The 13469-nt window shown below is 30.5% G+C and overlaps 1 protein-coding gene across 1 annotated transcript; it reads right to left on the bottom strand.

Annotated features, from left to right (window-relative positions):
• Positions 1 to 6652: 6652 nt before the first annotated feature.
• Positions 6653 to 12569, bottom strand: LOC101501057 (uncharacterized). Its single transcript, XM_004516599.4, has 7 exons — positions 10628 to 12569; positions 9860 to 9950; positions 9585 to 9742; positions 9160 to 9211; positions 8943 to 9022; positions 8765 to 8858; positions 6653 to 7905 (listed from the first exon to the last, which is right to left on the bottom strand). Exons 1-7 carry the CDS (start codon positions 12275 to 12277, stop codon positions 7100 to 7102), a joined length of 2931 nt encoding a protein of 976 aa, XP_004516656.1. The 5' UTR covers positions 12278 to 12569; the 3' UTR covers positions 6653 to 7099.
• Positions 12570 to 13469: the final 900 nt, after the last annotated feature.

The following is a 13469-nucleotide window of genomic DNA, read 5'->3' as shown; positions in this document are numbered from 1 at the left end:
ACTAATTATTTGTCTATATAGATAGGCTTTCTGATTCTTCATTCTTAACTTCACTCACTCGTAAAGTGCATATTCCTAAATATTTAAATGTTTTAGCTCTATATATATGTTTTTTTTAACTGAAAAGATGTTCCTTTAATTTCACTTATTCTTCCTCACTTTACCTTAGTTTAGGTCTTTTCTTGATTAAGGGAAAGTATATCTGACTAATTCTAATCTGTTTTTGGATATAAAGGTTTATTAAAGTTGATTTCCTCGCTTTTTAGTCGGTGAAAACTCTTTAGTGGCCATTTATTTTATTTATAAATAATAATTTAATATTTTTATTTGGATTTTAGATATTTATTTTATAAAATGTGTATAAGGTTGTCATTTTTTTTAGAGTTTGATATTTTTTAGAAATAGAATGAAAATTGTTTGAGTTACACAACAGAAAGTAAAAAAAATTATTGCGATGAATTCGAGTATGAAGCATATTGGAGATTTGTATTGATTCGTTGATAGTATTAAAATCAAACAACAGAAATCATAAGGAAACTTATAAAAAAAATAGAAATTTTGTTTGAATTGTTTTAAAAAAGTTTTTGATACTTCAATCAAATTCACAAAGATCTCAAACAAAGACTATATGATTCGCACTTAATAGAAACATTAATATATCATAGTTTTCAATTTGACTCAAAGTCAAAGGTGTTAAATTTAGTGTTAAAAATAAAAATTCATTCAACATTCAAGATTAAGACAAGATTGTAAATCAGAAAATTTTAACAAATTTTTATTGTCAATTTTGCACCAAAATAGAAATTGTCACTAAACTCTCCAGATAAAATGAAAATCAAAGAACAATGTAAAAATACAAAAATTAAAGATTCACGTAGCAATTTATACAGGTTCATCTACTTCGTCCTCACTCGTAGAGGAAGTCCTATCCTCATTCAATCGATTGAGAGTTTTTTTTTTTTTTATTGATCATGAACGTTTACAAGATCATTCAACAAATGTTTAAAAACCTTGTACACAAATCTTTCTTCCTAAAAGTTCTTTGACATAGAACCTTGGAACAGTGCTCCAAATTTTGAACACATATTTATCTTCAAATTGAAGATCACACTTCACTCCTTTCAAGAGTAGACACCTATAGAGTCCTCTCTAGAAATCATCTGAAGACCACATTCTTCAGTCCTTCGACATTCAATCAATCGATATCCTCATGATGGTTTGTATCTAGAATAAGCACCCCAACAATCGATATAACCTCAATTTTGTTTCTCGCATCAAAACTCGATTGCACACCCGATTTGATCAAGAAAAATATTTCAATCTATAATATGATCTTGAATGCTTGAGTATGAGGAATGAGTGAAAGTATTCTTGTGTTTAGAAATGATTAGAAAACGTTTTATAATGATGCATGGAAAAGCTAAGTCAATGAAAAACGATTTCTATGAGAAATTAATAATCACTTTGTAACTGTCATAACAACCTTTAAACAATTAAATTTCAAGTCTACATGTCTTATAAGTCGTGATGGAAAAACCAATTTTGAAGTTTGAAGCTATGTAAGTTGATTTACACGAGTGTGAGTTTACTTACTTACAAAACCTGCGGCCTTACTGGTTAGTCGATTTAATTACATCCTTGGGATTTCCAAAACTGAGTTCTTGAAGTTCATAATTCGATTCATAAGTTGGTAATTCGATTTACAAAGTTAAAAATCACTTATAAAATATTTTAAATGAGTTTCAAATGATGCCAACGCAATATGCCCATGCTACAAATTTAATGCAACCTAAAACAACAAGTAGATAAGCTTATGCAAGATAAAAACTTCTTTTTCATGATTTCTTTGTTGATCAAGTATTATATGCAAGAGCTAGAGAATGAGAATCAACAAAGCACACATAAATATCGATCATCTAGACTAAGCAAGTTGATATCAGTCAAAATACTAAGTTTAAAAACTAAGAACTAACTAAAAAGACACCTAACAATTACAATCTCTCCATTTTTTATGATGACAACCCTTTGCAAATCTTGTGAGACTTCGTTGTTGAATCTTCTCAAATTTTTGAAAGGAAAAAATGCAAGCCAATGCTCCCGTGAACTTGTGTCGGTAGTGTAAAACCGCTAACAAACTTTAAGGCATCTGTCAAACCTATCCATACGATGCATCATCTTGTCCTCAAAATCAGAAAACCATGATGGAGCAACATCAGAAGAAGAACCTCCAATTTCAGTAGGCGTTTCAGCAGTAATTGAAATTTCTTCCATGTTAGCATCCTTTCATCTTCGTCTTGAACTGCATCTCTTTGTACCTAGTCGTCTCTTGATAATTCCACAAACTTCATCTTGACTAGAGTAGTTATGGTCATACCATTTGCAGGATCAGAAATAAGGCATATGTCATGTTCAAAATCACATCAGAGTATTCCAACACCATGCTTATAAAGCAAACAAAAAGAAGAACACTACTAAGTTGCTTCTTGACATTATCATTTTTTGAGCAATGTAAGCTAACCTCAGTAATTCTTACACAATTATGTTTTTGAAACTACCCAATACAATAACTTGTATTTTGCTTTCACCTTACCATAAAAGAAAGCTTTTCCATTTGGAATGACATTTGGGTTATCCAATGTCTTTTGAATGAAGGCAAAATTGTTGTAATCTTCATAGTTCTTGTAAGTGTCTTCAATGAGAATCATATCAGTACACTTCAAGATTGGATATTGGGTCGAAATTTGGGATTAACTTTTTAATTTGCAATGACAATTTGGTGGACCGAGTACACTTATCTAAAATTTGTGCGAAAATAAAATAATGTTTGAAATTTTTGTAAAAAATATCTAATATTCGTCTGAAAACTGTTTGAAAATATGTCAAAAAATGATAATTTTCTAGTAGTGTATGGGAATCAAAATCATGAATTAAAATACACATAAAATACAATAGAATTTACATCTTATAGCGCATAAACTTCGCAAACAAGTGTTGGATAGAATCACAAACATTGTTCGAACGACAATATCTCTACATAGTCCACACGCACAAACTCAAATGAGAGTAGCCTTCGTTTATAGTGTTAGCTGATGAACGAAACTAGTGAAGGAAAAATGCTCACTGAAGTTTTAGTGCGGCTTGGGTTAATATGTATTTATAGAGCCACTCACACTGACCGAGTGCACCGTAGCTTACGGTGTTAAGTGTTTCATTAATCCACGTTGGTGCGTCATCAAAGCGTACTACTAAATAAAATAAGTCTTACTTATTTGCTTTTAATCTCTCATTAATCTATTATTACGTGTGTGACCTTGTAGGTTATCGTAATATTAGCAATAACGTTAAATCATTGATTCAATATTATAAATAGTGAGCGGTATCTAGCAACACGTCACTGCTATCCAAATGACGAGAATGTCTAGGAATTTGACATAACATTTTTGTGATAATGACCTCGTGTATAATTACATGTTTGCCCTTATATCTATGTTGAACACAAGATATAGTATGTGTCACCCTTGTATATTTCAATATTATATTCCTTGATACTTGAGTATACTTAGTAACAATAAATAAGATCAATATCTCATATTGACTTATTTCAGCATGGTCATGGATTTTGCAGTCATACTCTATCAAGTGTCTCACATATATTACTATTGTTATGTAGTAGGGGTAAATCTCATCTAACTCACTCATGTTCCTCTGCATGACTCATTGAGTGTCTAATTAACATTTATAATTGTCTTGTTACAATCAACGTTTAATAATAAAACAATCAACTCCACATGTAGGGATCATAGTGTTTCAGGTCAAAGGGTGACATAGACTGCTTCAAGGTGCCAACACGAGAATGAGAGTTGAATGTGTGTTTGGCAAAGTTGATAGTTTTTTTATAATTTATAAATAAATAAATAAATTAGTTTGGTATTTGTGACTTACTTGGAGTAGAAGTAATCGAATTCAGAGGCAATAAACAATGAAAGCATAAATAATTTGACACATAGATTTATCCTGATTCACCACTAACTTGACTACATCAAGTCCCCTCATTCAGAAGGCTTTAATCCACTAATTTAAATACCTTAAATTACAAAGCACCTGACCCTCCAAGCTAGTCTTCCCAAACAACATGACAACCTTAGACTTTGGAGGAACTGACCACCTTGATCCTACAAGTCAAGTATTCTCCTAACCCCAGATTGAAGAAGGAACTAAACCACTATCGGATTGGATACAAAATATTGAAATTTTAAGTATTTGCCTCTAACAAAGCTGATAATAATAATAACTCTCACACTTTAAGAAAAAACATTTAGAAAATATTTCTCATTTGAACAAGTATTTCTCTTTTTGAAATCTAAGACTACTATGTTCTGTTTTTCGATGATTTTCTTCTTTAACCTTGAGTATCTATTTATAGTTAAAATTTGGGCTTCAATTTAGTCCTTATTTAATTATGAATTGTATTTTGTTCAAATTGCGTTTTTAAATTCTTCATATTAATTATGTTCCTATTTTGTTTAGATTGAGATTGTAAATTGTTCAGATTGATTTTGTTCGTATTTTGTTCATATTGCGTTTGTAAATTCTTCATATTGATTATGTTTATATTTTGTTGCAGATAAATCTTGTTCAAATCTTCTACAAATATTGACCATATATTCTTTCATACTCTTTGAAGTCAAATATATTGTTCTCATAAAATACTTTTGTCATCATAAATACTCTAAGTATAAAATCAATTTGGTTCCAACACTGCTATCATTATAAGAATAACTTATGAGGGTCAACTCAGTATACATTTACCTTAATGTGCACATATGTTATGACTTGATATCTCACATCTATAATATGTGAGATAGAATTGTCGGTCCACACACATAATAGTCTCAATTGTATTATTATCATTCTTCATAATAATACTTGACTGTAAATATTTAAGAGTAAAGTTTTATAGTATCTCACAACCAAGTCATCCACTTGAAGTTTCATTAAAATGAATTTTACTCAAAGACTTTATTACGTTGAAAACAAACATAATAGCTTAAATGTCTCATATTATAAACAATGTTTAAATATGTTTTCTGTCCCTGTAAATATAATAAGTTTTAGGTTTAGTCCCTGTAAATTTTTTCGTTTAGATTTCATCTCTATAATATCAGAAAAATTTAATTTTGGTCATTAATGTCAAGTGAACATTAGAAAAACGTTAATTGACAAAGGGAAACATGAATCAAATATTTAAATATGTTTTTGGTCCCTGTAAATAAATATAACAGTTTTTTAGTTTTAGTCCCTGAAAAATATTTGTTTGGATTTCATCCCTGCAATATCCAAAAAAATTATTTTTTGTCCTTAACATGAAATGGACGTTACAAAAACGTGAGCCTACAAATAGAGGAAAACGCAATATACAAATTTAAATAATTATTCTAAACAAACTTAACCGAAACGATATTTAAATAACAAATAAAAATAATTTGTATAATTATTTCTAATAAAATAAATAAGTATACAAATTCTAATGGGAATACAAATTTAAATAATTATTCTAAACAAATTTAACCGAAATAACATTTAAATAATAAATAAAAATAATTTGTATACTTATTTCTGATAAAATAAGTATACAAACTGCAATGGGAATACAAATTTAAATAATTATTCTAAACAAATTTAACCAAAATAATATTTAAATAACAAATAAAAATAATTTATATACTTATTTCTGATAAAATAAGTATACAAACTGCAATGGGAATAAAAATTTAAATAATTATTATAAACAAATTTAACCGAAACGATATTTAAATAACATAAAAATAATTTGTATACTTATTTCTAGAAATAAGTATATAAACTCTAATGGAAATACAAATTTAAATAATTATTCTAAATAAATTTAACTGAAACAATATTTAAATAACAAATAAAAGTAAGTATACAAATTATTCTAATATTTAAATTAATATTCTCATTGAGTGATGCGATTGATCCACGTTTTCCTCTATTTATCCGCTCACGTTTTAGTAACGTCCATTTGACGTTGAAGATCAAAAATAAAGTTTTTAGATATTGCAGAGATGAAATCCAAACAAATATTTTTCTGGGGCTAAAACTGAAAACTATTATAGTTACAGAGACTAAAAACATATTTAAACGTTTAGTCTACGTTTTCTTTTCCCTTTGTCAATTAACTTTTTTTGTAACGTCCACTTGACGTTAAGGACCAAAAATAAATTTTTATGATACTACGGGGATGAAATTCAAACAAAAAATTGTACAGAGACTAAAACTAAAAACTGTTATATTTATAAAGATAAAAAAATATCTAAACTTATAAACAAATAGCATGATACAAGTTCTAAGTTCAAATGCAAAATACTGGCCTATAAGATTTACACCAACATCAAATACATGATTGAATAAATGTTATCATGTGTATAATTGCGTACCATATCCTATTTTTATTCAAGTATCTATTGTATTATATTTCTATACTAATACGACAGTCAAACGAGCTTTGATTGTAGTTATACATTAATAACAATAAGAACTTCATATTTTAACACACCCACTTTAATCAAAATTTCAGCAACTTGATCCTTTGAGACAATGGGGAGCAGGTGCAAAATATTGAATCTTATCGTGACCTGACAATTAATTTCAATGTGATTCATTGGTTCCTAAAAAACAAAATTAACATGATTGTGGCAGAATATGACCACAAGGCAATTATGAGGAACATATAAGTCTTTGAGAAGAAAAAGAACTCATTGAGCCTCAAAAGTATCTTGAGCAACAATCCTATATACTCCTTCAAAGGAAAAAATAATACTCAATAGTTTACCTTCTAGTGTACAAATCACATGTTCACAAAATCAATTTTTAAATAATCTCAACCGTTAAGGGTCGAAAACAGTAACTATATCATACGTTTACTTGAAGAGATAAGCTTCCAAGGGATACATAGAATCAAACAAAATTGCCACATCTTATGCCAAACTAAAAAGAAAAATTTGAATTTACATTTAATCTTGTGCCATTCCTTCATTTCTCAAGAGGAAAAAAAAAATTAAGTCAAATTCTGCAGATATTATGCAGGGCTTCCAAAAAGATGAGCTTGTCTACCCATCCTTCTTGGCAACCCAAAATTTTGATAACACCTAATTTCACCACCAAATCCAGCTGTCACAATTACCAAACCCCATGCTGAAGGATGAATTGCTGATGCACCACCCTGGCTACCATCATATGATGAATAAGAAGATGACCAAGATGGAGTAGCTGCATCTGATATTGAAGGTGAATCACAATATCTAATCGAACCAGAACCCGAAGAAAACGAATCGCCGAACCCCGAATCCGTCCTCGATATCGCTGCCGGGTCATCTTCCATTTCATTTTCCATGGTTTGATTGTTGTTGTTGTTTTTCTTTGGAAGAGGTGGCAGCATTCTCTTACTGTTATTTGCAAATGAGTCATTATCAATTCCTGATTCTGTTCTTGAAATTGATGAAGGGTCATGTTCTGGTGAACATGGAGCACTTTCTGTTCCATTGTTGTTGTTGTTGTTATTATTACCTTTCTTTGGAAGTGGTGGAAGCATTCTCTTGCTGTTTTCATCCATTGACTGTTTTGAGTTCTTTTTTGAATGTTGAACTGGAACTTGTGGTGGATCCCCTCTAATCATGCATGGCCAAGGTATTGCTACTGAAACATCTTTGCATGGAAAGTGCTCATGAGATTGAGTAACAACCAAACTTCTAGCTTTTCCTGAGCTTGGATTTCTATGCTCTTCATGCTTCCATACATAAACTTGTGAATCTTCACTTGCACTTATGATATATCTCCCATTTGGACTAAATGATGCTGCCATTTGGCTGTTTGCATTTCGAAATCCTGTTTTTTGCCAACATTTTAGTTACACTATTCTATCATCGGTTCTAGTTTGACCCTGTTTTTTTCCTATTCCACTCAAATAGATTTGGTGGGCTGAATTTATGTAATTTCCTGAATTTGATTTACTACATACATAAATGTGAACTAGGTTCCGCGGATTCAGCTCACTTAATCTATTTGAATGAAACTAGCAAAAACATTATTCTATTGACTAAAAAGACAACAACTTAAAGCTATTTCATTTTAATTGTTTGATTTAAGTTGGACTCGGTTCTTAAAAATAAAATTAGTTTTGATAATTTCAATGATAAAATGAGTTTTATTTACTCAAATCCTTATTAATTGTAGTTAGTGGAGAAGTTTAATTAGTTGAAATACAATAAATAAGGATATATTAGTAAAAAAAAGTAATTAATATTATATTGGTATTGTAAAATGACAAATAATTTAAGATAAAGAACAATAACAAATAAGTCATTTTGATACTTCTATTTTTACTCGTTCCCAAACTTTTTAAAATTTAGTATTTTGGTATTTACTTAGATTTTTAAATTCAAAAATGATGATATGGTATATTTTTTTATTGACGTGAATAAAAAATTAAATGTTAAAAATCCATCTAGATAGTTTCATATCAGCAGATTTTACGTCATATCAATAAAAAACTTGTCCATCACTACTTTTGCGTTTAAAAAATCTTAATAAGAAACCCTAAATTTTAAAAAGAGGAACTAATTTCAAGAAGGAACAAAAATAGTAGATAAATATGTAATTAAGTCTATTAAAAATTAAACTTTATGATATGATTATCAATTTTTTAAGAGCAAAAATATTTGTTTTAAGCAAATATATCAATTACCTTTAAATTTATGAACAATATCTGTACCATCCACAATTCTTATCCTGGAATCAGCTGAAGTAACAAGAACTTCTGATGGATTACATGGGGCAAACTATGAAGATGCAAAACAAGTTAATATACATTATTGACATAAAGCAATATTGGTTAATAGGAAACCATATAAACTATATTTTACCTCAAAGCCTGTAACCTTTTTTAGCTGAGATTTCTTCTTGTTTCGAAGTTCAATTGTGTTTGTTTGAGTTAATTTGTAATCTGGTAGCCATGAGAGTTTAAAATATTAAAATATAAAATTTAAGAGTAAAATAATATGGTAATTAAAATTTTAAATTGATTTATGACCACATAATAATGTAAATATGATTAGTTGACAAGTGAAGAGTAATTAACACCTTCTATGCTATAAGTACGACAACTCCCCTTTTGTGTACCAACTAGAACACCCTATAAAACAATGAACAAAACCAACATTAATCATTAAGTTTTGTTAGAATCAATGTATAATTATTAAATTTAATCAAAACATTGTACCATTACAATGAAAATTGTGAAATTGGATTTGGTGCAATACTGTCTGAATCGGTCGATAAAAAATGAATGATGAAGATCATGTATAATTAATTTTATTATTATGTAATTTAAACTGTCTGATTTTATATAAACCGTCAATAATCTTATATAACCGTCGAGATTACTTATTTCATGAAATTGCATACAATTTCAAGTGCAAACAATCTCAATCCAAAAATTGTAGTAAGCAAACAAATTATAAATTGATACTTTTCTACATAAAAAAGGACGAGGAAAAAAAACATACTTGACCATCAGGTGTGTAAGAAACAGCAGTAACCATTTCATGAATATCAGTCCAATCCACAACAAGACGAGCAGGGATGTTCCACATTCTAACTTTAGCATCAAGAGAGCCACTAATGAAATAATCATCGTCCATGGGGTTGAATTGCACGCATGTTACTATACCATATTCAAATTTACAACAAATAAATAGAGGAAACAAAGAAGAAAAAAAAAGACAATTTAGTAAAATTCATGTCCACCAAAAAAATAGGGGAAATAGTTCGAACATATTACCATAATCATTATGTGCAAAAAATTTCAAGCATGCCTTAGTTTCCAAGTCCCACAGTCTCACTGTCTTATCCATTGAAGATGAAAGAAGTAGCTGTAAGGAAAAGCAAAATACATTTTTAATGTTTTACTCTGTATCCACCAAAGTTCTAAAATGCAGTCATGAAGGAGCAAATTTTATGAGATCACAACCTCAAATTAAAAATGTTTTGACACACTCAAATGAAAAAAATTAAAAGAGAAATAAGCATTAGTTATGCTCAAATTAGTATTTCTCATCTTCAACATTAAGATTGTTGAGGTTCTGTAAACTAAATAACAATTTTTCAAAAATATAAAACCAGTCTTTAAAAAATGTACATAATTAACATGTACACAATGACATTAAATGTTTTTTTATGTATATGCACAATAAAAAAAGTGATTATGATCCCATAAATTATATTATCTTGTTGCAATCTTTATAGTTTATGATCTCATCAATCATATTATCATGTTGCAATCTCCGAATGATCAATATTTATCGATCAAAAACATTTTTAGTATCTAACATGTTTGATGTTTGACACTAACACGACACGACATTGTCGATCTCAACTTATTACTTGGGTAAATGTGTTGTTGTCGTGTATGTGTTTGTACTTTATTGACAACAATTATAATTAAAATTAAGTTTAAACCTTATTCTCAATCAAATCACAATGTTGTAGCAAATGCAAATCTAAAACAGAAGAAGTAGTATAAAAAGATGATCTAAAAGCACACACATACCTGAGATCTAGACCAAGACAAATCCAAAACTTCATCCAAATGACCATGAAAAGAACAATAAGGCTTCTCAGAAAAAGTAAAAACATTTTCAGGCACATGAACATAATCAGGAATAGCACTCCCTCTTTTACTTCCAAATTTCCCTTTCTTCTTACCCAAAGAAGGTGCCTCCCCACTAGTTTTCTCCATAGAAGAAACCAAAGAAGGATGAATAGGTGTTAAATTCCCTTCCTCAGGTTTCATAGACATAACCTCACATTCTTGCACTTCCCAAATGTGAATCGCTTTATCCTCACCAGCACTAGCCAAAAAACGACCATCCAAACTAAACTTAATCGTCCAAATACACCCTTCATGTGCTTGAAACTCTTGACACATATGTAAAGCTGAAAGCTCCTTTTGTGATTTCCCACTTTGTCTAACCTTAACCCATTTATTCTTCCCTTGAGTTTTTTGTTGTTGTTGTTGTGGTTCAACAACTGGTGGCGCAACAACTTGTGGCGCAACAACTTCTCTTTCTCTTTCACCAACGAATCCACTTGCAACACCTTTAATATTCTTCAACAATGAAGCACCTCTTCTTTTACTTAACTTTAAACTCCTCAAAATATAAGAATTTGAAGCTAGTTTCTTCCCATAACCATCATTTCTTCCAACATTAGCACGTCTCATTATTTCCTTAACAACCGCCGAATGCCCCACCGTGTTTTCGAATTCCTCCATTGTTAACTGTTTCCCTGTTTCTAAATCGCTTAACCGATTCCACATTCCGTTTTCGCCGTATTCGTTTACGATAAACTCTTTTCCTGTATCTAAGTTCTTTATTAAAAAGAACGCTCCGACCGCTGAGCCGGGCGTTACCATCTGTGTTACCATCTGTGACGATGGTAAGCGTTTGTGGCCGGATTCACCAGAATGTGAATCCTTCACTATAAATCTGTTTCCATTTGCGTGTCGAGCCCGTGTGCTCGGCACGCCTATGTCAGTAGCGGTTCTGGTTAACCGCTGCTTTGAAATCTTTCCTATTATTTCCTCCTTCCTTAATTTTGCCATGGAGAATGAATCAATGTCACCTTCTGATCGCGATCGAACGAGGACATATGAAACAGGTGACTGCTCTGATTTTCGCTGACCGGAAACAGAGGAAGTTGTTGTAGTAGTAGTAGGACTAGTAGTGGAAACTGAAGAAGATGATGAATTTGTACCGGAATGGGATGAATTTGAAGAAGGAGAAGTTTCTCTTTGGTTGTTTTCGAACTTTTTCGTGATGGCGCGGCCAATGGCGACACTTGTAACTTTGAGATTTTCTTTCTTTTCATCCAATCCCATGCTTCCAAGCAATCTTCGTCTTCTTTCGGTGATGGATCCAGGAGCAGCCATCCAGATATCGTAGTTTGGAGTAATGGAGGATGCCGACGGAAGCTCTGGCGGCTTTCGATGTTTTGCAGGGTGAAAGGAGGAAACTGCGGAGGCGAAGGATAATCGACTGTCTTCATAATCATTATCTTCTTCGTCGGAGGAAGAAGCTAAATCGTCGGGAACGGCGGTGGAGAGACGGTTATAGGTTTCAAAGAAGTGTAAGTCGTCCTCATCGTCGCCGAGGCCGTCCCAATTCATGGTCAGCGTTTTCCGGCGTTCCATGGTGGCCATCGGCGGGAGGAGGTTGGAATTTAGAATGGAAAATGAGATGACAAATAAGACAATGAAATATGCCGTTTGAATTTTATTATTATTTTTGTTAAAAATTAACTATAATAATTATTATATTTGTCAATTAAGTTATTTTAATTTTTTTTAATTTTGGTTTGTGATGTGTTTTCAAGGTTTGGGGTAGAGAAGAGGAAGAGAGGAAATTAAGGGAAGAAGGAGAGGTCGGTTACTGTTGTTAATTTTTGGAGGCAAAGAAACGGTCAACTTGTCTCTATTTACGTCTCTATTAATTATATTAAGAAAGGGGGTATTTGTGTCATTTTGTATAAGATTTGCTTCTAATGCAGAGAAAGAGTGCTTCTGCACTTCGCAATCTGATCTTAATCGTTCTTGTTTATGTTTCCATGTTATTGTTACTATGCTTATCATGCTAAGGTGGTTTCGGGGATAACTCGTTGACACGTTTATGAAATTACAATTGGAAAATGAATGGTCAACTTTAGTTTTATTCTTTCTTTACAAAGTCCATCCCTCTTTTCTTTAACAATTCCTATCATACAAAATTGTGCTTACTTTTTAATTCTATATCCCTCTTTTTATTTTTAATATTAAATTAAAAATCATATTCATAAGTTGAATTGCAACTTGACAGTTCACACTCTCACTGTCAGAGTCTGGTGCAGCAATTGTGGTGAACTGCATTGTATTGTTGTTGTTGACATTGAATTGATTTTCCAAGATTGTAAAGGACTTGCTAAATTAGTTTAATGTTGCTTCTGTCATAATCAAGTTGGGTTAGCTAATAGACTGGAATCAAGAATTTGGTTGGGAAACCTTTCTAACCTAGATATGAACATGAATAATCGATTATTGGATTGTTTGCACAGCTCAACAATACATATTTTTCAATTGATAAGGTTTCCAAGTTTTTTTTTAATAATATAATAAAATGATAGTAATTTTGGATTAGATATATTTTTAATTATTATAAAATTATAATATTTTAAATTTAATCTCTAAATTCTATTATTTTTTATTTTTAATATGATTTTATAGAACTAAAAATATTATTTAAAAAAATAACTTTTCAAAAGAAAGATTAAAAGAGAATAAAAAAATTTATAGACTAAAAAGTTGATATTTTAATTATAAGAATTTAAATAAAATTTTAAAATTTTATAGAAATTAAAAT

The sequence above is a fragment of the Cicer arietinum genome, chromosome 3 (genome assembly GCF_000331145.2).
Source record: "Cicer arietinum cultivar CDC Frontier isolate Library 1 chromosome 3, Cicar.CDCFrontier_v2.0, whole genome shotgun sequence".
NCBI lineage: Eukaryota > Viridiplantae > Streptophyta > Magnoliopsida > Fabales > Fabaceae > Cicer > Cicer arietinum.
The sequence above is the reverse complement of the archived record's forward strand: the minus strand, read 5'-3'. Positions and strand labels throughout refer to the sequence as shown.